Source organism: Chelonia mydas, chromosome 28 (genome assembly GCF_015237465.2).
Source record: "Chelonia mydas isolate rCheMyd1 chromosome 28, rCheMyd1.pri.v2, whole genome shotgun sequence".
NCBI classification, from domain to species: Eukaryota; Metazoa; Chordata; order Testudines; family Cheloniidae; genus Chelonia; species Chelonia mydas.
In genome coordinates, this window is record NC_051268.2 from 3092953 (window position 1) to 3118387 (window position 25435).

The 25435-nt window shown below is 44.6% G+C and overlaps 1 protein-coding gene and 1 non-coding gene across 3 annotated transcripts; one reads left to right on the forward strand and one right to left on the reverse strand.

Moving 5' to 3' along the window:
• Nucleotides 1–1198: 1198 nt before the first annotated feature.
• On the reverse strand, nucleotides 1199–1269 carry TRNAG-GCC. Its single transcript has one exon. It is a non-coding gene; the product is annotated as a tRNA-Gly (tRNA).
• Nucleotides 1270–8294: 7025 nt separating this feature from the next.
• On the forward strand, nucleotides 8295–20842 carry LOC102937933 (cytosolic Fe-S cluster assembly factor nubp1). Of its 2 annotated transcripts, XM_037887550.2 has the most exons (10): nucleotides 8295–8568; nucleotides 8670–8774; nucleotides 9056–9189; nucleotides 12280–12348; nucleotides 13459–13491; nucleotides 14302–14382; nucleotides 17288–17398; nucleotides 18987–19089; nucleotides 19972–20055; nucleotides 20671–20842. In XM_037887550.2, the coding sequence occupies exons 1-10, from the start codon at nucleotides 8529–8531 to the stop codon at nucleotides 20733–20735; spliced, it is 825 nt and encodes a 274-aa protein (XP_037743478.1). In that variant the 5' UTR covers nucleotides 8295–8528; the 3' UTR covers nucleotides 20736–20842. The 2 variants fall into 2 exon arrangements, with proteins under 2 accessions (XP_037743478.1, XP_037743479.1); XM_037887551.2 differs by lacking the exon at nucleotides 14302–14382 and having other exon boundaries at nucleotides 8315–8568.
• The last annotated feature ends 4593 nt before the right edge of the window (nucleotides 20843–25435 follow it).

Below are 25435 nucleotides of genomic sequence, written 5' to 3' on the forward strand. Positions count from 1 at the left end.
GGCCCACCTTTTGACAGTCTCGGCAAAGGTACCAAGGTGAGCTATATCGCATCCCTGCTCTAACCAAGTAGACCCCACTCTCCACCCAGAGCTAGGAATAGAACCGGGAGTCCTGGCTCCCAGCCCCGCCTTGCTCTGACCCACTAGCCCCCCACCTTTCGGAAGAGGGCTGTGATTCTCTCTCTGGTATTGTAGTATGGGGAGTTGACCCATATGATGCGGACCAGGCTGATGAGGTGGGGAGGCTTGTCAGGGATGTCTTTAGGCTGCAGTGTGGACAGCTCCTGGAACGGCTCTTTCAGGATGGAAAGGAATCGGAGGTTCGATTGCGCTTGCTCAGACCCATCCTGCAAAGCAATCACCAGGGGGAGAGAAGAAACTCAGACCCCAAAGTGAAAATCCAAGGGCTCATCTCATCCGGGTTTCTAGCAGGCAGTCTAATCCTGAGGAACAAGGTGACTCAGAGTCTATTCGGCTCCCTGTGAAAGCAGGACCTCAGTCTGCAGGGCTCCAAGGCCCAGGTTAGACTCTCAAGGCCTTTTCGGTTCCTGCACCAAAGTAAAACTGCATTCCCTCACCGGGGCTCGAGGGGCATCGGCAGAGCCCCGGCCTGGAACAGTAGCAGTGCGTGTACAGGTAACCCCTTGGGGTTTAGAGAGCATGGCCCCTTTAAATCTTTTTCCTACTGGGGAGGGGGAGCAGTGAGAGAAAGGAAGGAAACTTGGGGGTGTGGCTCTGGGGGGAGGGGGGAAGAAGGGCTGCAGCAAGGAGGCCCTGACAAAGTGAAGGAGAGAGAACCTGCCTGAAGCCAGGGAAGGACAGGGTGAGGCAGGAGGAGCACTGTGCCGGGGGGAATCGCCTGAGGAGGACAGGCCGGAGCTGGACCCAGTACCACTGCTGCCCAGAGCTGCACGGGGCCGTGAGTACTGGGGCTCGTGACTCTGCATTGGGAATACGGAGGAAGGCTGCTAGTGAGTTAAGTGGGGAGGCTGTCGCTCTGTGTAGCTTTGCAGAGAGCGGCGGAAGAGGGCACCGAAGGGTTTGTTGGGGAAAGTTCACTGGCGCCGAAGACGACCAGGAGCACCCAAGACTCAGCACTGGACTGAAACGTTGCTCAGGACTCCTGGTCCTGACCTCTGCGCGCAGACACGTTGCTAGTATGCAATCAGTTGCATCACAGAGCCAAAAAATCCATTGTTGCATTGGCCGGGAATCGAACCCAGGCCTCCCGCATGGCAGGCGAGAATTCTACCACTGAACCACCAATGCAGATGAATTGTTAGTGCAGATGAATTGTTAGTGCAGATATGCTCTTCCCCTCCCTGTGTAGGTGGGCCCCCATCTCTGTTTAGCATCCTTCTTCCTGGAACAGCATCCTGTGGTCAAGGGAGCCGAAGCCGAAGCCCTTCTCCTGGCAACACCATCCTCGCAGCCAGGCATTCACCTCCAGGATGCATCTGTCTCTGCCGAGGCCCCTAGCCTTGACTGGAAGGACTGAAGAGACCAGTCCCTGTGCTCCCAACTCCCTCACCCTTGGATGAGTAGCCCACATGGATGAGTAGCATGGGGTAGTAGTCAGACGGCTGGATGATCCTCAACAATCCCTCACATCTCGGATATGGGCCCCTGGCAGGCAGCATACCTCCAGGGATGCCATGTCAGGGCGACAGATGGGTGCCTCCGTCCCCCTCAGAGAGAGTCTCCAACCACCACTACCCTATGTTCCCTCCTGGGAGTGGTGGCTGTGATCCTCCCAGCCTTGGGGGTACATGGCTTCTCCTCTTCAACCTTTGGGGGTGATTCCTCACTCGTTGCCAAGGCAGCATAACTATTCTCCGTCACCATGGTGGGTGGGTAGGGAGTAGGGGGAGAGCACTGCCTGCTGCCAGAAGTAACCAGCAGCCAGTGTCCTCCCTGTGACAGAGCCATGTCCTCCTCCTCTAGTGGTATGACAGCAGTCCTCTCTAGCTGGATAGTGTCCTCAACCTTGGATGTCTCCACATGAATACTCTCAAGGAATTCCTCATACGTACCGATGCTCCTCAGCCTAGCCACCTCTTCCTGTAGCTCTCCCACCTGCTTTCTGAGAGATTTCACCAGCAGGCACCTTTCACACTGGATGGCCCCCCCCAGTCTAGCTTCCCGTGAGTGGGAAATGCAGGCCACAGTCTCTACAAACCCACACCAGGATCTGGGCAGAGGCATCCATGGTTAGGGTCTCTGTCTGGATACAGCCGCAGGCAGGGCCTGTGCAAGGATGTTTCGTGGCCTAGGTGAAACTTCCACCTTGTGCCTCCCCCCCCTCCCCGGGAGCCCTGCGGCAGCTCCCCGCCCCCCCTCCACCCTGAGACCTGCCCCCCGGCAGCTTCCCGACCCCCCCCGGCCCGGGGAGCCATGCGGCAGCTCCCCACCCCAGCTCATCTCTACTCCGCCTCCTCCCCGAGCACGCCGCTGCCACCCCACTTCTCCCGCCTCCCAGGCTTGCGGCGCCAATCAGCTGTTTGGCACCGCAAGCCTGGGAGGGAGAGAAGCAGAGCAGAGGTGAGCTGGGGAGTGGTTCCCCTGTGCGCTGTCCCCCCCTGCTACTTGCTCCAGGCAGCCCTCTCCGTGCCCCCCTGCCCCAGCTCACGTCCGCTCCACCACCTCCCCGGAGCGCGCTTTTGGCTGCCCCCAACAACTTGGTACCCAGGCGGCTGCCTAGTTGGCTAGTGGTTGCACTGGCCCTGGGCGCAGGTGGAGGAGACGGGAGCAGCACTGGCACGGCGACGCTGCCCGTCCTAACCACAATGATAATGTCATGACTCCCTCCTACAAAAACTCCATCTCTCAAACGCCCCTGTTTGCTAGCTCCCATGGGTTGCTTAGCCTCTGGCGTTTAAGGCCTTCCCTCCGAGGTCAGCCCTACCCCCTTGTTAATCGCACAGGGGGAGGGTGATCACGAGGCTGATCAAGGGAACAACGGCTCAAACTGTCCCCAAACATACAATCCCAATTAGAAAAGGAATACTTGTGGCACCTTAGAGACTAACAAATTTGACCCTGTAACTGAAATAACCTGAAAGAAAAAGAAAAACACAAACAGCCAAACAAAGGTGTGTGGGGGGGTGCAACCAAAAATTATAACTCAAAGGTGGGGGGCTCAGCTCAAAAAGTTTGAAAACAGCTCAGGGGGCAGGGAGGGGGTAGCTAGGGGCTTTGTGTGGGCAGGAGGTAGCTCAGGGTGCAGGGAGGGAGTGGGTAGGGGCTGTGTGTGGGCGGGGTAGCTGGGTCTGTGTGCAGGCAGGGGCTGTGTGCCAGGAGGGCTCCTCTGCAGTCCCTGTTTCCTTGAGGGCTCTGCCAGCCACGGAGCTGGGTCCCCCGCCGTGGTAGCTCTAAATGGGGGGCTGGGAGCTGTGGTGCAGCTTCAACCCCCTACAGCAGCAGAAGACCAGGGAACCCCCCCCCCCCCGGCTTCCCGCCTCTGACCTGGCCAGGGGGTGGGGAGAGAAGGAGGTGGGGGGGGGGTGGAGCTGCCCCAAGACTGCCCTGCTCTTGCCCTGTAGATTGGGGGGGAGCAACGCCCCCTGTGCCCCCCAACTCTGCCCATGGGCTATCAGCTTCTGCCCTGTGGGGAGTACTGGGGCTCGGGGCTCTGGAATTCAGCCTGCTGTTCCTGGCTTTAGCCCCGTGGGGGGTGCTGAGGATAGGGGCTTCAACCCCCCAGCTCCTGGCTTCAGCCCCATGGGAAGTGTTGGGGCTTGGGCTCTGGGTTTTAGCTGCAGGGCCCCACGGCCCCCTTGTTGAGAACTGCTGCTCTAGGAGCATTCCCTGTGTTTTATTGGAAGCCACCAGAATCAAACCACAGCTGCAGCAAGTATTCAGAGCTAGGCCTTGCATACGAAAGCGGAGTCTGAATGAGTCCTCCCCTGGCATCTTGATGAGCTGTGGAAGAGGATTTCAGGAGCTGATCTCACAGCCACCCTGCCTAGGTGCTCAGCATGATGGGACTGCTTGCCCAAATGATCACTTTTGGCTGGTGTTGGATCCCCAGTTTCCCTCTTATTGGGGCAGGAGTAATAAAGGGTTGTTATCCTTGTTGTGTGAATCGAGGGCAGCAGAACTGTACAGTAACTCCTCCCTCAACGTGGTAGTTACGTTCCTGAAACATGCTCCGTTAAGCAAAATGATGTTAAGTGAATCCAATTTCCCCAAAAGAGTTAATGTAAATGGGGGGTGGGGGGAGGGTGTTAGGTTCCAGGGACATTTTTTTCGCTTGGTTGGGGTGGTGGAGGGAGGGGGTGGGCTATTTCCCCGGATGTCTTGCTGCTCAATGATGAACTAGCGCTGGGCTGAGCCCTCGGGGGTTAACACGGCGTTGTTAATGTAGCCCCCCACTCTACAAGGCAGCAACCATGGAGGGAGGAGACGCCGCATGGCAGAGACACACAACAAACCCAACTGTGGCTTGCCTCGGGCACTCTGTGCCGGCAACGTGTACGTGAGACACACACCGTGTGTGTGACAAAGACACACTCTGTGTGTGTGTGTGTGTGCATGAGTGACACCCACTGTGACAGTGACAAAGACACACTCTGTGTGTGTGTGTGCATGAGTGACACCCACTGTGAGAGTGACAAAGACACATACTGTGTGTGCATGAGTGACACCTACTGTGAGAGTTACAAAGACACACTCTGTGTGTGTGTGCATGAGTGACACCCACTGTGACAGTGACAAAGACACACTCTGTGTGTGTGTGTGTGTGCATGAGTGACACCCACTGTGAGAGTGACAAAGACACATACTGTGTGTGCATGAGTGACACCCACTGTGAGAGTGACAAAGACACATATTGTGTGTGCATGAGTGACACCCACTGTGAGAGTGACAAAGACACATACTGTGTGTGCATGAGTGACACCCACTGTGAGAGTTACAAAGACACATATTGTGTGTGCATGAGTGACACCCACTGTGACAGTGACAAAGACACACTCTGTGTGTGTGTGTGCATGAGTGACACCCACTGTGAGAGTTACAAAGACACACTCTGTGTGTGCATGAGTGACACCCACTGTGACAGTGACAAAGACACACTCTGTGTGTGTGTGTGCATGAGTGACACCCACTGTGAGAGTGACAAAGACACACTCTGTGTGTGCATGAGTGACACCCACTGTGACAGTGACAAAGACACACTCTGTGTGTGTGTGTGCATGAGTGACACCCACTGTGGGAGTGACAAAGACACATATGTGTGTGCATGAGTGACACCCACTGTGAGAGTGACAAAGATACATACTGTGTGTGCATGAGTGACACCCACTGTGAGAGTGACAAAGACACATATTGTGTGTGCATGAGTGACACCTACTGTGAGAGTGACAAAGACACATACTGTGTGTGAATGAGTGACACCCACTGTGAGAGTGACAAAGACACATACTGTGTGTGCATGAGTGAAACCCACTGTGAGAGAGAAAAAGACACATACTGTGTGTGCATGAGTGACACCCACTGTGAGAGTGACAAAGACACATACTGTGTGTGCATGAGTGACACCCACTGTGAGAGTTACAAAGACACATACTGTGTGTGCATGAGTGAAACCCACTGTGAGAGAGAAAAAGACACATACTGTGTGTGTGTGTGTGTGTGCATGAGTGACACCCACTGTGAGAGTGACAAAGACACACTCTGTGTGTGCCTGAGTGACACCCACTGTGACAGTGACAAAGACACACTCTGTGTGTGTGTGTGTGCATGAGTGACACCCACTGTGAGAGTGACAAAGACACATACTGTGTGTGCATGAGTGACACCCACTGTGAGAGTGACAAAGACACATACTGTGTGTGCATGAGTGACAGCTACTGTGAGAGTTACAAAGACACACTCTGTGCATGAGTGACACCCACTGTGACAGTGACAAAGACACACTCTGTGTGTGTGTGTGTGCATGAGTGACACCCACTGTGAGAGTGACAAAGACACATATTGTGTGTGCATGAGTGACACCCACTGTGAGAGTGACAAAGACACATATTGTGTGTGCATGAGTGATACCTACTGTGAGAGTGACAAAGACACACTCTGTGTGTGTGTGTGCATGAGTGACACCCACTGTGACAGTGACAAAGACACATATTGTGTGTGCATGAGTGAAACCCACTGTGAGAGTGACAAAGACACACTCTGTGTGTGCATGAGTGACACCCACTGTGAGAGTGACAAAGACACATACTGTGTGTGCATGAGTGACACCCACTGTGAGAGTGACAAAGACACATATTGTGTGTGCGTGAGTGACACCCACTGTGAGAGTGACAAAGACACACTCTGTGTGTGCATGAGTGACACCCACTGTGAGAGTGACAAAGACACATACTGTGTGTGCATGAGTGACACCCACTGTGAGAGTTACAAAGACACACTGTGTGTGTGTGTGTGCATGAGTGACACCCACTGTGAGAGTGACAAAGACACACTCTGTGTGTGCATGAGTGACACCCACTGTGACAGTGACAAAGACACACTCTGTGTGTGTGTGTGTGCATGAGTGACACCCACTGTGAGAGTGACAAAGATACATACTGTGTGTGCATGAGTGACACCCAGTGTGAGAGTGACAAAGACACATACTGTGTGTGCATGAGTGAGACACCATATGTGTGCATGTGAGAGAGAGACACACACACACCCCGTGGGTGTCAGAGAGAGAGAGACGAGCATTGCCTCTTTAAGGATGAGGGCCCCACTCTAAGGACTTGCCCTTTTAAGTAGATTAGCCTACTGACCGCTATTCCTACCTACATGCCTCCAGCTTTCACCCTGACCACACCACATGATCCATCGTCTACAGCCAAGCTCTGCGATACAACCGCATTTGCTCCAACCCCTCAGACACAGACAAACACCTACAAGATCTCTATCAAGCATTCTTACAACTACAATACCCACCTGCGGAAGTGAAGAAACAGATTGATAGAGCCAGAAGAGTTCCCAGAAGTCACCTACTACAGGACAGGCCTAACAAAGAAAATAACAGAACGCCACTACCCGTCACCTTCAGCCCCCAACTAAAACCCCTCCAACGCATTATTAAGGATCTACAACCTATCCTGAAGGATGCCCCAACACTCTCACAAATCTTGGGAGACAGGCCAGTCCTTGCCTACAGACAGCCCCCCAACCTGAAGCAAATACTCACCAACAACCACATACCACACAACAGAACCACTAACCCAGGAACCTATCTTTGCAACAAAGCCCCTTGCCAACTGTGCCCACATATCTATTCAGGGGACACCATCACAGGGCCTAATAACATCAGCCACACTATCAGAGGCTCGTTCACCTGCACATCCACCAATGTGATATATGCCATCATGTGCCAGCAATGCCCCTCTGCCATGTACATTGGTCAAACTGGACAGTCTCTACGTAAAAGAGTAAATGGACACAAATCAGATGTCAAGAATTATAACATTCATAAACCAGTCGGAGAACACTTCAATCTCTCTGGTCACCCAATTACAGACATGAAGGTCGCTATCTTACAACAAAAAAACTTCAAATCCAGACTCCAGCGAGAAACTGCTGAATTGGAATTCATTTGCAAATTGGATACTATTAATTTAGGCTTAAATAGAGACTGGGAGCGGCTAAGTCATTATGCAAGGTAGCCTGTTTCCCCTTGTTTTTTCCTACCCCCCCCCACCCCCCCAGATGTTCTGGTTAAACTTGGATTTATGCTGGAAATGGCCCACCTTGATTATCATACACATTGTAAGGAGAGTGGTCAGTTTGGATGAGCTATTACCAGCAGGAGAGTGAGTTTGTGTGTGTATGGGGGTGGGGGGGTGAGAAAACCTGGATTTGTGCTGGAAATGGCCACCTTGATTATCATGCACATTGTAGGGAGAGTGGTCACTTTGGATGGGCTATTACCAGCAGGAGAGTGAGTTGGGGGAGGGGGGGGCCGAGGGTGAGAAAACCTGGATTTGTGCTGGAAATGTCCCACCTTGATTATCATACACATTGTAAGGAGAGTGATCACTTTGGATAAGCTATTACCAGCAGGAGAGTGGGGTGGGAGGAGGTATTGTTTCATGGTCTCTGTGCATATAATGTCTTCTGCAGTTTCCACAGTATGCATCCGATGAAGTGAGCTGTAGCTCACGAAAGCTCATGCTCAAATAAATTGGTTAGTCTCTAAGGTGCCACAAGTCCTCCTTTTCTTTTTGCGAATACAGACTAACACGGCTGTTACTCTGAAACCAGTTGAGACAGCAGCCGCGGCCCCGGTACAGGAGTGGGGGAGGGGGACACCCTGACGTCAGCCCCCCCAACAGCGAGCAGGAGGCTCCAGTGGGCAGCACAGGCCAGCAGGGGGCGGCTCCCCGGCCAGCAGCGGGCCAACCACGTGACACGGGAACGTCGCGCGACCCTCCAGCCGCACGTGCTCTCGCGGATCAGCGACGTCACAACGGTCCCCGCGAGGCGTCCCCGCCCCCGCCCGGAAGCGGCGCTGGGGCGGCGGCTGAGCGATGGCAGAGGCCGAGCCCGGGGCCGCGCCGCTGCCGCACGGTGAGGGGAGCTGGGGCCGGCCGGCCGGCGGGCGGGGGGCGTGGGGGTGTCTCGGCTCCCCTGACCCGGGCCCCCGCCCGCTCTCTCGCCTTCCCTTGCAGGCTGCCCCGGCACCAGCAGCGCCCAGGCCGGCAAAACCGCCGCCTGCCAGGGCTGCCCCAACCAGCGGCTGTGCGCCGCCGGCGGCCCCGCCGCCTCGGACCCCGGTGAGCCGCGGGGGGGCGCGTGGCGCGTGTCTCTTGGGGGGGTGGGGTGCATGGGGGAGGGGTAGCTATTGGGGGGATCTGGGGAGCGCGTTGAGCATGTCTCTAGGGGGAGGGGGTGGGGTGCATGGGGAGGCAACAGCGGGTGGTGAATGGGGAGAAGAATTGAAACTGGCCCGCAGCCCTTTCAGGTGGTGGGGGGCCTAGGCTGAGTCTGAGGGTTCCTGGTGTGCTGTCCCTTATGCTCGTGGCGCAAACTCTTGGGAACGCCTTTGCCTTTGCAGCTATAGAAGAAATAAAGGAGAAAATGAAAATTGTGAAGCACAAAATCCTAGTTTTGTCTGGGAAAGGAGGAGTCGGCAAGAGCACTTTCAGCGCCCACTTGGCTCATGGCTTAGCAGAGGACGAGACTAAACAGGTGAGAAACCCCTCTCCTGTAGGTCTTTGTATGGCTATACAGAGACTACAGCTTGGAGTAAAAATATAGACAGGAATATCTGATTGAAACTTCACTTTAACACGTCGAAGGTGGCAGGGGAAAAGACTACATCACTTTTTTTTAGAATAATGCTAAAAATTATATACCAGACTTTTGTTACCTATCAGACAAAGTAAAACTAGAGTTACAGATGGTTCTTATGGTATTGTACTTGATTTTCATTACTGTTGTCAAAGTCCAGTAGCTTGGTGGTTAGTACATGAATAAAAGAAATGCTCTAGATTTATCTTGCACATACCTGGGCACTGTGGGGAGAAGGTAAAGGTAGCTCAGGCATGTGGTTGTCTTTCCATGTGCCTGTTAGTTGTTCTCAGGGGTTCTGTGAGTAAGAAGGAGGCTTTATTTTGCTCCTATACCTTCCTTCCCACCCCAGAAAAGTGAAAGCTATTAACATGCATCTTTTAAAAAAAAAACAAAAACAAAAACAACCTGACATACACAGGAAAAAACCTTAAAATTTCATTGGTGGTTTCAAGTGCAGTTAAGATCACAGAAATAACTATAAAAATGGCGTGTGCCATTCTTCCCCAGTAGCTTCCATTATCAAATCTGTTAAGAGTCTTGTGCTGACTTGTAAGCTTGACTGCCAACAGACTCAATGTCAAGTTATGTGGTGTGCAGCTCTTCTTGGCTTCCTACTTCCTCAGTCACCATAAACAATATTTTCTTAAATATGAGCTTAGACATTTGTGTTGTTCATACATGAGGTAGTCTAGAATGTAGCTAACTCTTCTAATGCTGTCTGGATTCTCCAATACTGATAACAGTAAAATGTTGTCTTTGTCAGTATGCACAAAGAGAAATTTTCTGCAACACATAGAGCAAATAGGTTCAGTAACAACATCTTGAACATGTGTGCTATGTGCTTAGTACTGATAGAATTTTATTTTTATGAACTTTTTTTTTCTAAAATCTCTGTCAATAGGCTTGCAGTTTAATGCTATGAAATCCGCTTCTGTTTTTCAGGAAAGAACTTTCCTTTAATTAATAGCTTTTAAATCCTTTTCCATGCTTGTAAGTTTCCACATGCAGTATTACTTCATTCAGAAAGACAAATCTTTCACAAACACTTCATATTGTAATCAACTCTCGTTTCCCTTTTCCTTGGTGTGGCACAACTGATATCTATATGGAACAGGTTTCTACAGAATATTGTTTGACATATACAATCAGTGTTTCAGGCATGTTAAAGAAATAAAAAAAACGAGAAATAAGTTACTTTATTTTGTGACACATTAGACAAATCACAATGTGTAACAACTAAGTGAAATATTTTCGTATGCTGCTTGCCTGTTGGCAAGTGAAATCTGTGACTATGTGGACAGTTTGGCCTTCATGCTACTAAATAAGTTAGTTCAGTCTGCACTTTCCCAATGTAAATTAAATTACCTGTCTCTGACGTTGCCTCCGTGCAAGTAAAACTAGGTTTGCTGAGGCCTGACAAGGTGAGTCTTCATAAGCAACAGTATAAATTCGGAACATTGGTAATTTTCCCCCTAAGAAAATGCACTAAAAGTTATTAGATCTTCTTTTCAACCATACAATGCAGTTGCTTAAAATTTTATTTGGTTCATATGCTTTCACTATCAGCCATTGACGGTTGCATTCTAATTACATCTGATAGCTGCTTTCAACTACCTGAAAGGGGGTTCCAAAGAGGATGGATCTAGACTGTTCTCAGTAGTAGCAGATGACAGAATGAGGAGTAATGGTCTCAAGTTGCAGTGGGGGAGGTTTAGATTGGATATTAGGAAAAACTTTTTCACTAGGAGGGTGGTGAAACAGTGGAATGCTTTACCTAGGGAGGTGGTGGAATCTCCTTCCTTAGAAGTTTTTAAGGTCAGGCTTGACAAAGCCCTGGCTGGGATGATTTAGTTGGGGATTGGTCCTGCTTTGAGCAGAGGGTTGGACTAGATGACCTCCTGAGGTCCCTTCCAACCCTGATATTCTATGATTATATCAGTTTGAAGGTAGTCTGTGCAGTTTGTAGTATTATCCAATAATTTCTGATACTCAAGATTACATGCGTGGGCAGTGCCATCTAGGTTCTAAATCTTTTTATAAATCCACCACTCTGTTACTGAGACATTAAATACATACAGAAACAGTTTCTGTATTTGTGTATAATTTATATACCAGTCACTAGAGGGAGCGTGAGTTACGCCCAGGTCCCAGAGCTGTGTTACCATACGTAAAGATCAACAGGAATTGTGTGAAGATCACGTTACATTTGTGCCTCTTAAGCGAGAGGGGTTGAGGGTGGGGAGGAGCTGGGCGTGGAATTTGTTAGATGTAAATGATTAAAACAGACAAAGACAGGGTTTCCAACTTCTGGGAGGATACTACCAATCATTTTGTTATTCAGTACCTCTTTTAAGGTGGCTATATAGCCCTTTTGACTAAGCAATATAGTCTTTGTAGGCAAACTAAGAATAAAATTGAAGGATTAATGCTCAGTCTAGAGAGGGGCTCTTAGTGAAATTCTCGGATGGTGAAAGTTAAATGTAATTGCATATGCAACCTGTTTTGGCTCACTAGCTGGCCAACCTGTTATAGAACATTTGTTCTCAGCTCTTCTACAGCTCTACATTCGTGTGGGCTATGGAGTTTGTAACTTCCATCACTTGCTTAGAAGGCAGGTGGCATTTGGTGCAAGAACTAAGTGTGCTCAGCAGCTATAAAGCTCTGAGAGCTGGTGGGTGCCAGCTCCGTGCCCAAATGCAACTTCGTGTCCCTTTAAAGAAAGGGGTTTAAAGAATGAAAATACATGTGCTTAGAAGTCTTTCTGGTTGGTTTGTGAGGTTTTTAACTGGATTGCAGGGGGCATGTCTTTTTTGGAGGGAATATTGCAATAGACTAAACGTGAGAATGGCTAATGTCAGAATGCTTCATTTCCCATTACTAATCTGAGCTAAACACTCTCCAAATTTCAACTCATTTTAGTGTTTGCTTCTAATTTATATCATGTAAACAACTGTGTGCGCTTATTTCCAACTTTTTTTTTCTTAGGTTGCTCTGCTGGACATAGATATTTGTGGACCATCAATCCCTAAAATAATGGGTATAGAGGGAGAACAGGTATGATTGTTTTTGTTTTAAAAACAGTAAGAGCAACTTGTCTCAAGCGGCCTAATAGGTTATTTATTGGGCGCTCTGCTTGACTTAATTTGCTTTTTTGGTTTTTTTGTATATTTAGGGCTTTTTTAAGAATTTCTTGGGGGAATATGTGTGGAAATGCTTACATAATAAAAAGCAAGCTGAGCCCCTCCAAATTCAGTACAGTTTGGCTAGCTTGTACAAGTGAGTTGCACATTTCAAGTAACAGTTAATGCCAGGATAACAAAACATAAAATAAACTTTATTGCTTTTGAAGACTATAATACTGCAGAATCATCACTTTGTACAAAATTCTGAAGTTTTAGTGATCTGCAGCCCTATTATAGCTCTGTTTTTCAATTTCTGAGAAGTAGAGGCACACACCGTGTGTTGGTACTAATCATGTACACCATTGGTGTTAGCAAGGTTCACCTTTGTTAAAGACTAGCTAACTGGCATAGGAGAAAGACACTTAACATTCTGAACAGGGAATTTACTTTTAAACATTGCTTATAGGTTATGGTAGGTACTGTTTGTATTAGAAGGATATTTGAACCGCCTTTGCCATGTGATTAGCAGCCTCTAAGACATTTATATATGATCAGGCTGACACATTAATAGGAAAGTAATGCCATTGACATAAGGAAGTATTATCTTGTGTTTCTCTGGAGTTGGTTGCCAGTCCCCTTTCTGGTTTTGTACTACGTAGCAAACTTTTAGCAGGTATCCCTGTACTTACAGGCAGTGGCTAGCAGCATCTGACTCTTTCTTTCCTTCAAATATTTCTCAGGGTGGTGTCCTTCAGGGTTAACTTTTCTGCAGCAAGGGAAAGAGGGCTGTATTGCAAATTGTTAGGCAGCATGTTTGCTGCAACAGCCATTTGATCAACATCAACAGAATTCGTTGTTTGCTGACTAATTCAGTAACTCTGCCTGTTTGCAGTTTCTTATATGGCCATTTGACTCTTTCAATACAGTTAGCATATTTCTTGGCATCTGGTTTGAAATGTATCATTACAGTGTAGCTTATATTTTACATACATTGTGTATATACTGCATATATGGGTTTTTAAAACATTGCTTTTATCCTCAGGTTCACCAGAGTGGTTCTGGATGGTCTCCGGTGGTAAGTTAGTGAGGTTTTTTTCTGTTCTTTTGTAAAAAAGAAAACAGTTTAGGGGGGCCTATTCCAGAGAGAAACTAGAACTATTTTCTCCCTCCTACCCACTCTTTTTTTTCCATGTACAGAAGTCCTGTTTCTTAAAGATGCACTACAGGTTAAACAGCATAGCTTTAAAAAAAATTCCTTCTGTTACTAACATCACAGTGGGTTATTATAACTGAACATTTTAAAACAAAGTAAAGTTTCGCCTTTTCAGCTGTTTCCCTTTGCACTTATTTTGGTTTGGACAATGAAAATAGACTAGTCAGTTTCAATTATTTTTGGTTCTCGTGCACTTGCACATTACTTCACTTCCAGTTATAACAACACTGCAGATAATTAAATCCCAAGGAATAACAGAGGTGATGTTTTTAACAAAATACATAGAAATATTTCAGATTTTGTTCAAATTTTTGTACATGCCACCACACAAATATTTTTCTGATGCTGAGAGAGAAAGGGAAGTCATTTTCGCCACATGCCTTCTCAGTAGTGATTCTGTGAAGAGTTATTGCAGTAATTGGCATTATCAGTTTGTAAAAGGCTCTTTAAAATGTAAATATAGTCAGATTACTGACTGTTGTACAGAAATCATGCAGCCTTTGACTGATGGAGGAAAAGTAAGGACACTTCATTTTTTCAAACATCCATTTTCTTAAACTGTGTTTTGAGCTATTAAAATCTTTTAAGAACTGGTAAGGATATTATTTTGGTAAGTAAATTTCTTTCTGGGCTATTTTAATAGTATGCTTCCTCTTTTCTAATATGTTGAAGAAAACTTGTGTGTCATGTCTGTGGGGTTCTTGCTCAGTGGTCCTGATGATGCTGTTATCTGGAGAGGACCCAAAAAAAATGGTCTGTATCTCAAGTATTTTCACTGTTGTTGATTATTGCAATTTAGACAGCACTTCCTTTTTCCATATAAAACTTCGTTTGTTGGCAAAGCCGTTATTCTTAACCATCCTAGAGTGAAAGGAAATGCTATCGTATATTGAACTGAGCTCTCTAACATAATCAGAACAACTTAGTTTAGACTGGCTAGATGGAAACTAAGGAGTCTATATTTGATAAAATATCATTGCATGCATACTACTGATTAACATGTACATTTGATACTTTTTTCACACTTGGGCAGAATTTATATCTATAGTTTATTGCTCTGTGTTAACACGGGTCTGTTGAACTTTCTAAATAGGCATGAATATTGATCATGTTTTAAAAAAGATTCCTAAATTGATTGCATATCTGAAAGAAATCTCAATATTCAACATCATAATTTCCAAGCTACCTGATGTTCAGGGTTTTTTTTTGTAAATGAATGTAGGTAGCAAAACTGTCTTATCTGGTTGTTAATTCAACCTTTTAAACGTATACTGTTTGTTTTACTATCCTTTTGTGCATAAAAGAAGACTGGAAGTAGACTATTTGGTTATGGAAATAGACAATAATATTCTTTTGAGCCAGTTTTGCTGATGAATTTATGTAATAAAACAGCTTATTCTTTTTTCAGACCTTAACATGTGATTTCCATGTTACTGTAGATTTTAAATTACTTAGTTTTAGCCCTTTTGGTCCCTCATCCCATTGCTTTTTGCTTAAATTTTCTGAAATAGAATGTACCTAACTTTTTATTGATAACACTCAATTCTAGTTTGACAGTGCATACGTTAAAATATAGAGAAATTTGAGTAGAATGCTCTGGAAGTAGAACTTAAGGTGCAGATCTTTCTGAAACAGTGATTCTGTACTGATATTGTAAGGATCCAGGATTGTTTATCCAAAACCTTCTATATTTAAAATGATCAGCTGAAAAGACGGGATCTGAGAGTAAAACTGAATTCTTTACTTTTATAGCCACAGGTTTCAGAGTAGCAGCCGTGTTAGGCTGAGGGAGCTGGGATTGTTTAGTCTACAGAAGAGAAGAATGAGGGGGGATTTGATAGCTGCTTTCAACTACCTGAAAGGGGGTTCCAAAGAGGATGGCTCTAGACTGTTCTCAATGGTAACAGATGACAGAACGAGGAGTAATGGTCTCAAGTTGCAGTGGGGGAGGTTTAGACTGGATATTAGGAAAAACTTTTTCACTAGGAGGGTGGTGAAACACTGGAATGCGTTACCTAGGGAGGTGGTAGAATCTCCTTCCTTAGAGGTTTTTAAGGTCAGGCTTGACAAAGCCCTGGCTGGGATGATTTAACTGGGACTTGGTCCTGCTTCGAGCAGGGGGTTGGACTAGATGACCTTCTGAGGTCCCTTCCAACCCTGATATTCTATGATTCTATGATCTCTCAAAACTGGGTGACTGGGCAGCAAAATGGCAGATGAAATTGAATGTTGATAAATGCAAAGTAATGCACATAGGGAAGCTTAATCTCAACTATACATCAAAAATGATGGGGTCTGAATGAGCTGTTACCACTCAAGAAAGAGATCTTGGAGTCATTGAGGATCGTTCTCTGAAAACATCCACTCAATGTGCAGCAGCTGTCAAAAAGGCAAATTGAATGCTGGGAATAATTAAGAAGGGGATAGAAAATAGGACAGAAAATATCATGCTGCCTCTATATAAGTCCATGGGACGCCCACATCTTGAATACTGTGTGCAGATGTGGTCGCCCCATCTCAAAAACGATATATGGGAATTGGAAAAGGTTTCAGAAAAGGGCAACAAAAATGATTAGGGGAATGGAACAGCTTCCGTATGAGGAGAGATTAATAAGACTGGGACTTTTCAGCTTGGAAAAGAGATGGCTAAGGGGAGATGATAGAGCTCTGTAAAATCATGACCGGTGTGGAGAAAGTAGATAAGGAAGTGTTGTTTACTACTACTCATAACACAAGAACTAGGGGTCACCAAATGAAATTAATAGGCAGCAGGTTTAAAACAAATAAAAGGAAGTATTCTTTCACACAACACACAGTCAACCTGTGGAACTCCTTGCCAGAGGATGTTGTGAAGGTGAAGACCATAACAGGGTTCAAAAAAGAACTAGATAAATTCGTGGAGGATAGGTCTATCAATGGCTATTAGCCAGGATGGGCAGGGATGGTGTCCCTAGCCTGTTTGCCAGAAGCTGGGAATGAGTGACAGGGGATGGATCCCTGTTCTGTTGATACCCTCTGGGGCACCTGGCACTGGCCACTGTTGGAAGACAGGATACTGGACTAGATGGACCTTTGGTCTGATCCAGTAGGGCCATTCCTATGTTATGTAGGCATGTTTATGAGAAGGGTGAGGGTTAGGGAGTGGTGTTAGAATTGATTTTGGAAAGAGTGAGTAAACCCGTTCCTGCACATCTTCCTCAACACCTTCACCAGATTAGTTTTTTGGTGTCTTTCTGTAAACTAACAGTAGATGCAAAAGCAATATTCGCATAATCCGTTCTATTTAAAGAATACTTTTCACTGAAGATATGACATTAATGCAGGAGATATGCATAAAGATGGTTGATCCCATGCCAGAATTGTTGGACAGATTTAAAGGTGTTGGAAGCTAAATTATTAGTTGAATAAAGATCTAAATAGCTTGATAATCTTTGGTCAGTCTCAAGACAGAAGATACCTTAACTGAGTAAATCAGATAATAGGTTATTTGTTTAATCTGCTGGTGGAAAACATGCTCAGAATGTGAAGAGAAGTCAGCAAGATTGTAACAGTTGCTTGAAAGATTTCTGTGCTAGGAAAGTTTGCTTTGTAGGGAAAACCCATAGATGGAAAAAGTCCAGTGTATGTGGACTGACAAAATAACACTTGCTTTTAATAGGAAATATCACTTCAGGATGTTCGAAAGGAGATCAACTTTTGTCATAAGGTGAAACTGCCAATCATAGGTGTTGTTGAAAATATGAGTGGCTTTGTATGCCCAAAATGTAAGGTAAGACTATCTAAAACTTATTGCTAATATTTTCACTCGTCTTAATATATGCAGTCCAAATGTATGTATGTTTTGTGGTGACCATGAGGGAAGGGAAAGGATTTACTTATCATGGCACAAACTTGCTTGATCTCCTGAATAAAAAAAAAAAAAATCCTGTTTCTGTTGGTGGAAACAGTATCAAGCTCTTTTATACAGGAACTATTGTCCTTAGATAGTTACGAAAGGTGCATTCCTGAGGCCAAGGATTAGTTTTGTAGGTTCTTTTAGGAGCCAGAACATTGGATAAAAATAGCAATTTTGAAATGGAGGCTTCAGCTACACAGCAGGATGCTACATTGTTAAACATCTATAGTTGAATAATAGACCTACTTTAAGACCTGTAAAAAGAAAAGGAGTACTTGTGGCAGTGTTTAACAACTCTGTTTTAAATGCTCCTATTAAGAGGAGTCACCGGCTGGCATCTCTGAATAGCTGATGTGGGATGTTGCAGCTCCTGTGATGTAGGAAACTTCTGAAGTGCTGTGTGTTCAAGCACTACTGCAGCCTCCCTTCTTGTTTAGTTTTGCTTCTAAAAGCGTGTGCAAACATTGAGATGTTTCTACATTACTAACAATTTCCTTTCGATGTTGAACTCCTGATCCCCCTGTTACATAAGTAAGCTACACGTGCTGCTTTTCTTCAGAACTTTCCTGGCATTTTCAACACATGAAAGTACAAACTGGGAGCATTATGGAATGGGGGGTTGCTACACTGTGTACCGTAATCATTTTCTAGAAACAGTCCCATGCTGGATTGTATGTGCCAGTCATGATAACCATGGAGTCTGAGGATTGGGCTAGGACGGGAACAAGATGACAAATTACATGTTACTAACCCAGTTAGAGAGAGAACTAAAGGATGGTAACGACCATCCAAACATGCAGACTAATGCACGATCAGCTTGTCTTGGGAATGTGGGTCCATGGGTTTCAGGTGAGTTCCTTGGCATCAACCTGTTACCCATTTGAACACATCCTCAAAGCAATATGAGTTCTTGGAAAAGTCAGACATAATTGTCAGTCTCTGCTCACGAGTCCGAGGTCTTGGAAAGAATTAGGTTTCTGCAGGTCAGAATTAAAGAATATTGACAGCTTTTGTCTGGCCACACTGTCTGCTTTCAAATCCCTCGCTCTTGTAAATTTAAATTCTAACCCACAGTTTTAAAATTAGGATTGTGTATATACCACAATAAATGTCTTGGAGGAATAGTAACGTAAACTAGACGAATAGAGGACAAATGTATTAGAAATGGTACTTGTGATTTATATTTGCCCCTACAATGCTCTTAATGGGCAGAAATGATTTGTGTGAAAGCTTAGGTCAGATGTTTTAATTGTGTAGAACTCCAATGTGCAGTGATAGTATGCCAGGAAACTACCATACATAGCCATCAGAAGCCCACAATATGTGGTCCTGTTTTAACTGGGATTTCAATTAGTGATGTTTTGAAAATACCGCTAAACAAAACTGAAGAACTGTAGTTCTCAAAATGATCTTTTGTGGAGATGTCTTGTAATACTAGTCCTTTTTTTTTTTAACATTACAGATTGAATCTCAAATCTTTCCTCCAACAACTGGAGGAGCAGAGAAGATGTGCCAAAATTTAAATATTTCTCTCCTGGGGAAAGTGCCTCTAGAGCCTCAAATAGGTAAGCTTGGCAAATTACATAATAATAAACAGCAACACTGTGCTTGCCATTACTTCAGGGTCATTTTTGGCGTATCAGCTAAGGTTTAGACTTATTCACTGCGATAAACACAGTGTCCAATAGCTGACTTTTTTAGAATGAAAATTCCTGTAAATATAGTTTGTCGAACGGTGATAATATGGTTTGATCTGAAATGAGTAAAATGATGAGAGAACTTCCTGCTTAGGTTTAAATAGTAATCATGTCAGCCGTTCACCTTTAGTAACATGATTCATCTTGTGTGTGCCATTTTTTTGAAAAACTGCTCACTTACAGTTGCATACTGGATGTAACCATACCACAAGGAAGAATAAAATCTTGTAACATCAAGTTTTGATATAGTTAGAGCTTCTATAACAACTGAAAAAATGCTAGTTGTATGAATTTAGTTAGGTTTTTTCCAGTGGATAATTAGATATACTAAAAGAAAAGAGCTAGTATGTAAAATACCACGTTACGAGTAGATCATGTACACCAATCTACACAGTATTGGGTGTAAAGCAAGGCCATCTTGGTGCTACTTTTCCATGGAATTAAGGAACAGCATCCCGTGTAGATGGAAGGATGGTATAGACAGGACATGTACAGAGACGTCTAAATCTAGGAAAGCCGAGGACCTCAGTCTGAAAAACGACATTGTTCTGCTACTTAGTTCTAATAGCTGTCTATAAGACAATAGCTACCATGCTTCATTCATGTGTTACCGACACAGGAAGAACATAAGCCCTTGCTTGGTTCACTGGACTGGTACAGCAATTTTGGGGAGGTAATTTTCAGGCAGGTTTTTTTTGTTTTGTTTTTCTGCATCACAAGGTTTTTAGCTTATTTTTTTTCTTTTTTTAGGGAAAAGTTGTGATGAAGGCCAATCTTTTTTCTCTGAAATACCTGAGTCCCCAGCTACTTCATCTTACAGGAATATCATCCAAAGTAAGTATGTCATGTTAAAAGGCTGATGTGTGAATTACTTGTCTGAGCAATTAGTTTCTTAAACATGTTATGGAGGTGTAATTTTGGCAGAATGTACAGTATAAGAATCATGAAATCGCACCATTTGTTATCTCTTTACTTGTCTCAAGAATGACTTCATTTTATATATATATTATATTTTAAACAATTAAATTCTGTTGAAAGGATAGCTATTTAACTCCAGGTAACTAAAATAAGTGTGTCTTCTATGGCTTATTTTGACCTTCATTGAGTTCCAGCAAATACATCATGTACTCTTACTAACAAAATAAAATAGTTTTGCTAATTTTTTACTAGCAGGCATTTCTTAAATGGAATTTGGCAGCTTACCAGTGAGTGAAGTTTTGAATATGTCACGCTGACACTTCTGGAAGAGCAAATGTACAAAATGCAGAAAGTATTCAAATAGCAGAAGAAAAATGGGTCTAAAATTCTTTAAACCATTTCAAATATAAGTGAGGGTAATATGATAGACAAAATTTTGTGACTTATGCCCACAGCAGGCAATAGATCCATGCAGTGATTGACCATACATAAAATAAGTTCACTACTACCTTGTTTTTTGCCTCTTTGCAGGGATTCAAGAATATTGTGGCCTACAACACCCACAAGAAAAATTATCTAACCAAGGAATGGAATAAATGTGCAGTTAACTATAGGAAAGCAACGATTGTGTCATGAATTGATAGGCAGAATGTAAAGACTTATACTCCTTTTCTGTATTGCAAATAAATAATTTTTAAGTTAATGTCCTTGCTTTAATTTCCTGTTCTTGTTGTGTGCGATCACCATAATATTTGAACACCAGCTAGTCCACCTGATGTCTCAAAGCTTTACTATAAGTTTATAGAAATAAGTCATTTAGTGCCTCACAGGTGAAATCTAAATGCAGTATTTTGTGATACCTGAAATCTTGTATTTGTCGTTAGTGAAATTAATCTCCAAAGATGGTCACATAGACTTTATTCAGAAACTCTTGTACATTAAATACATATTTTCATTGGAACATTTACCTGAGTCTCATTTTAAAATATTAGTACTTTCAAGCCTCCTTTATTTGGGGATTAATTGTAGTGTGCATTTCCATGCTGTGTTTCATTGGATAAGATCACTTGGGCATCTTTTTCTTTGATTAGTAGAGTTCCATATTTAGAGTACACTCAAATTTAGGATTGTCTCTTCTTTTGTGATCAGTGTCTGGGAAAAGAAAAATAAGTGTCATCCTAGTGGGAACAAATTACTAACCAATTTTTTTTCCTTAGACAAGTTAATGTTAATTTCCTTGTTTGTAATACAAGAAATTAGAGGGCAAGTGTCAAGGGAAAATTAACCGCATTTGCTTTCAAACTAAAATCAATATAAACTTGACTGTGTGGCTGCAGAACAGAATGAGTTGACTTGAGGGAGCTTGCTGCCTACTTGATTTATAGCAAGGAAATAAGTCAGTGTTCAGGCTTAATTTATTTGTAGGCATTTAATTCACTAAGTAATAAAGTGTTGTGTTGCCAGAAATCCCTCTCAAATGGGCCTTTCCTCTGCTCTCCTCCACCCAATCTCTGATTCCAGGCCCCCCTCCTTCATGCCAGAAATTATCCAGAGGGAGGAAAGAAAAAGGGGATGGGTAACTACTCTACTCTGCACTCACTCAAGAAGGATATTCTCATCTTGAGTGTTAACAAGGCTTCTGACTTGTCCAGTGGTTAAACATCCCAAACTGAGAAATGAGGAGCACATTCTCTAGGAGAACTGCAGCTGCCTTTTATATTACATTTCTGAAATTATGCTTCCTGATCTATATAGTATGAATATCACAGAACTGAGTATTAGAAACACCCAGTGATCAGGAATCCTCCAGAGGCCTTTATCTTAATGATTAAAATGACTCTAATCATTAACAAACAAACTCTGTATTGTGACAGGGTTGGGCCAGATGGCTACAGGAGAGTGATCCTATTGGGATCCAGTTTCCACCCACCCACTGCTAAAGGACCTCCGCCCCCCCCCCCCCCCGCCAGCCTAAGGGGAGGATCCATGTGATAGAAGGCAGATATATTAGCCCCAGATTAAGCAGGTACCTTTTTCCTGGGTAAGGTAACGGGGGCGGTTCCAGAACAATCAGGAACTTGCTGGAACCAATTAAGACAGGCAGGCTAATCAGGGCACCTGGTTTAAAAAGCACCTCACTTCTGTCAGTGAGGGCCGCACAAGGACTGGGAAGTGAGAGGGTGTGCTGCTGGAGGGCTGAGGAGTACAAACTCTATCTGGCATCAGGAGGAAGGTCCTGTGGTGAGGATAAAGAAGGTGTTGGGAGGAGGCCATGGGGAAGTAACCCAGGGAGTTGTAGCTGTCACACAGGTGTTACAAGAGACACTGTAGACAGCTGTGATCCACAGGGCCCTGGGCTGGAACCTGGAGTAGAGGGCGGGCCTGGGTTCCCCCCATTCCCCCTCCCCTCCCCCCATATTGGGTACAAGAGGAGTTGACCTAGAATGTGAGTCCCACCAGAGAGGGAGGTCCCTGGCCTGTCCCCTGACCCACTAGGTGGATCAGCAGAGACTGTGGGTATTGTTCTCCTCCCTTTTCCCCATGCTGGCCAGCGATGAGGTTAGCTGAGTGAATGGCAGTTTTGAGCCACTAGCAAAAGTGGCCAAACTGAGGGCTGCTGTGAATCTCTGAGGCGAGCAAATCCGCCAATAAGCGCAGGACCCACCAAAGCAGAAGAGGAACTTTGTCACAGTATTAACTTCTCAAACAGAAGCAAGAAATGATTTGCATAGTAGGATATAAAGCTAGCCTTTGGCCTGTTTCAAGTAAGAATTGAAATTTTCCTTCCTGCACATGCTGCCTTTTTATCTTAAGGTGTTAGCTTATAACTGCAAGGAACTCGTCGCTAAAAATCTGAGTTTGACGTGTTTTGACCAAGCAATTCTTTACTCTTTCAGACAGGGTTGATGCTCTAGAATAGTGTTACTTAATAGATGTTGTCTTATTGCTTATCCATTTTTCCAATATCAGTCCTCAACTTACACAGTCACCTAGTGGTTATGTATTTCCATATCCTTCAGGACATCCATACCCTGAATTTCTTCTTCTCTCTCCTGTAGAATGAACACATGAAATCCAAAGACGATGTTCTACCCCATTGCTCCAGCATTAGTATCTAGAACATCATCTGCAATCATTTCTCCATCATTTTTGCTGCTGCTGCTAATGTACTTTACAAAATCTTAACTATTCCAAGGAGATAATACAAGAGCACAGAATGGGTCTATTATAAAATACATTGTCTAATTCTTTTATACCTCAGGCATACAAACAAGACACTTTAGAAAAGTTACATGGTCACTTTTTCCACGGTGCATGGGAAAAAATGGTGCTTATTTTCTTAAGCGACTCAAGTTGGCATCTTTTGGGAAAGCAGAAACTGATTTGCTGGTCTTTGCCGTCCACATCCATAAAAGAAGAGAGTGTAGGAGTAGGATATTGTCTTGTACCATACCCCAAACCACGAACAGAACGCCAACAAACACCAGGACAATTGTATAGACCCTTTTTACAGGCTACTTTTCAAGGAAATACCTTCATTTATTGCAAAGCAGTCCTTCTCGATGGGTCCTTTTGGCTTCTCTGCTCCGGTCACACTTACTCTTTTACAGTGCAGCAGTTAGTCCGTACAATTCCCAAACTGTGTTTTCAGATTAAACATTAATTTTGCATTTCCAAAAGAGGGACCACAAAGTGTTGACAGACTTGTGCGCTGGTACTATTTTTTTCATAGCTACTAAGGTCAGAAGGGACCATTATGATCGTCCAGTCCGAACTCCTGCACAACGCAGGCCACCGAATCTCACCCACCCACTCCTGCGATAAACCTCTCACCTATGTCTGAGCTATTGAAGTCCTCAAATCGTGATTTAAAGACTTCAAGGAGCAGAGAATCCTCCAGCAAGTGACCCGTGCCCCAGGCTACAGAGGAAGGCAAAAAACCCCCAGGGCCTCTTCCAATCTGCCCTGGAGGAAAATTTCTTTCCGACCCCAAATATGGTGATCAGCTGAACCCTGAGCATGTGGGCAAGATTCACCAGCCAGATACCCAGGAAAGAATTCTCTGTAGTAACTCAGATCCCACCCCATCTAACATCCCATCACAGGCCATTGGGCCTATTTACCATGAATATTTAAAGATCAATTAATTACCAAAATCATGTTATCCCATCATACCATCTCCTCCATAAACTTATCGAGTCTAATCTTAAAGCCAGATAGATCTTTTGCCCCCACTGCTCCCCTTGGAAGGCTGTTCCAGAACTTCACTCCTCTGATGGTTAGAAACCTTCATCTAATTTCAAGTCAAAACTTTCCGATCACCAGTTTATATCCATTTGTTCTTGTGTCCACATTAGTGCACAGGAAATCTGTAGGGCCACTTAGATGTATATGTGATGAACACAATGTACTACAAAGCACAACCTGGCATTCCTTGTTCATGTCTATCAAAGTGTAAATCAGCCTAATGCCCAATTCCTTAAAAGCTGCTGCGGAAAACACACACGTGATGCGATTATTGAGAATAACTAACTTTAATACATGCCCTGTGAAACATCTGCTGTGACAATACCCTGGAAGTCACCTTGCTGATGCTTTTTTCCCCTCCTAATTTACAGTGGATGCAGCCCTGTAAGTTAGCAGCTTGAAGGGAGATCCCAGCTATCACAAGAGCCTGCAGAAGTTGGCCCAGTAAAAGGTCTTACCTCACCCAATTTGTCTCTCTAAGAGGCTGTCGACAATCAACAGCTTAGAATGGACAAAACGATACACTGCTGCTTACTGTAAGTAATGGCAAAAGGAATTTACCTCCAAATAATAAATTAAAACTTGTATTCTAGGATGCTTAAATACCCAGTACTCCTCCCTACCCACTGGCAGATTCGCCTTATTTTGGGAAGTCTCACTTCACATTTCAAGGATGGAAATCATCCCTGCCCCCCAGTTCTGGTCTCACTCCTTCCAGCTTGACCCATCTTGTCAGTGCCTTGTGCCTAATTATAACACATCAGTCTGACTCAAAAGAGTAATTTTAAATCTACATCCCGTCATGTTCCCTTCATTTTAAGACATTCATAGCCAAATTCTCACTACCAGCTACTTACAAGACCTTGAAGTTAATTTAACCTTGAATGGCACTACCCCTTTACCTACAAAGGAGGTTCTATAATAATTTGCAAATTTATGAAAGACTGAAGAGTACCGTTTAGAAGATGTGCCAACCTCTGCAGAAAGCATCATTTTAGTACCACAACGATTTGGTAAACGTTTTCTCACCGGTCCGCTTCAGCAGCTT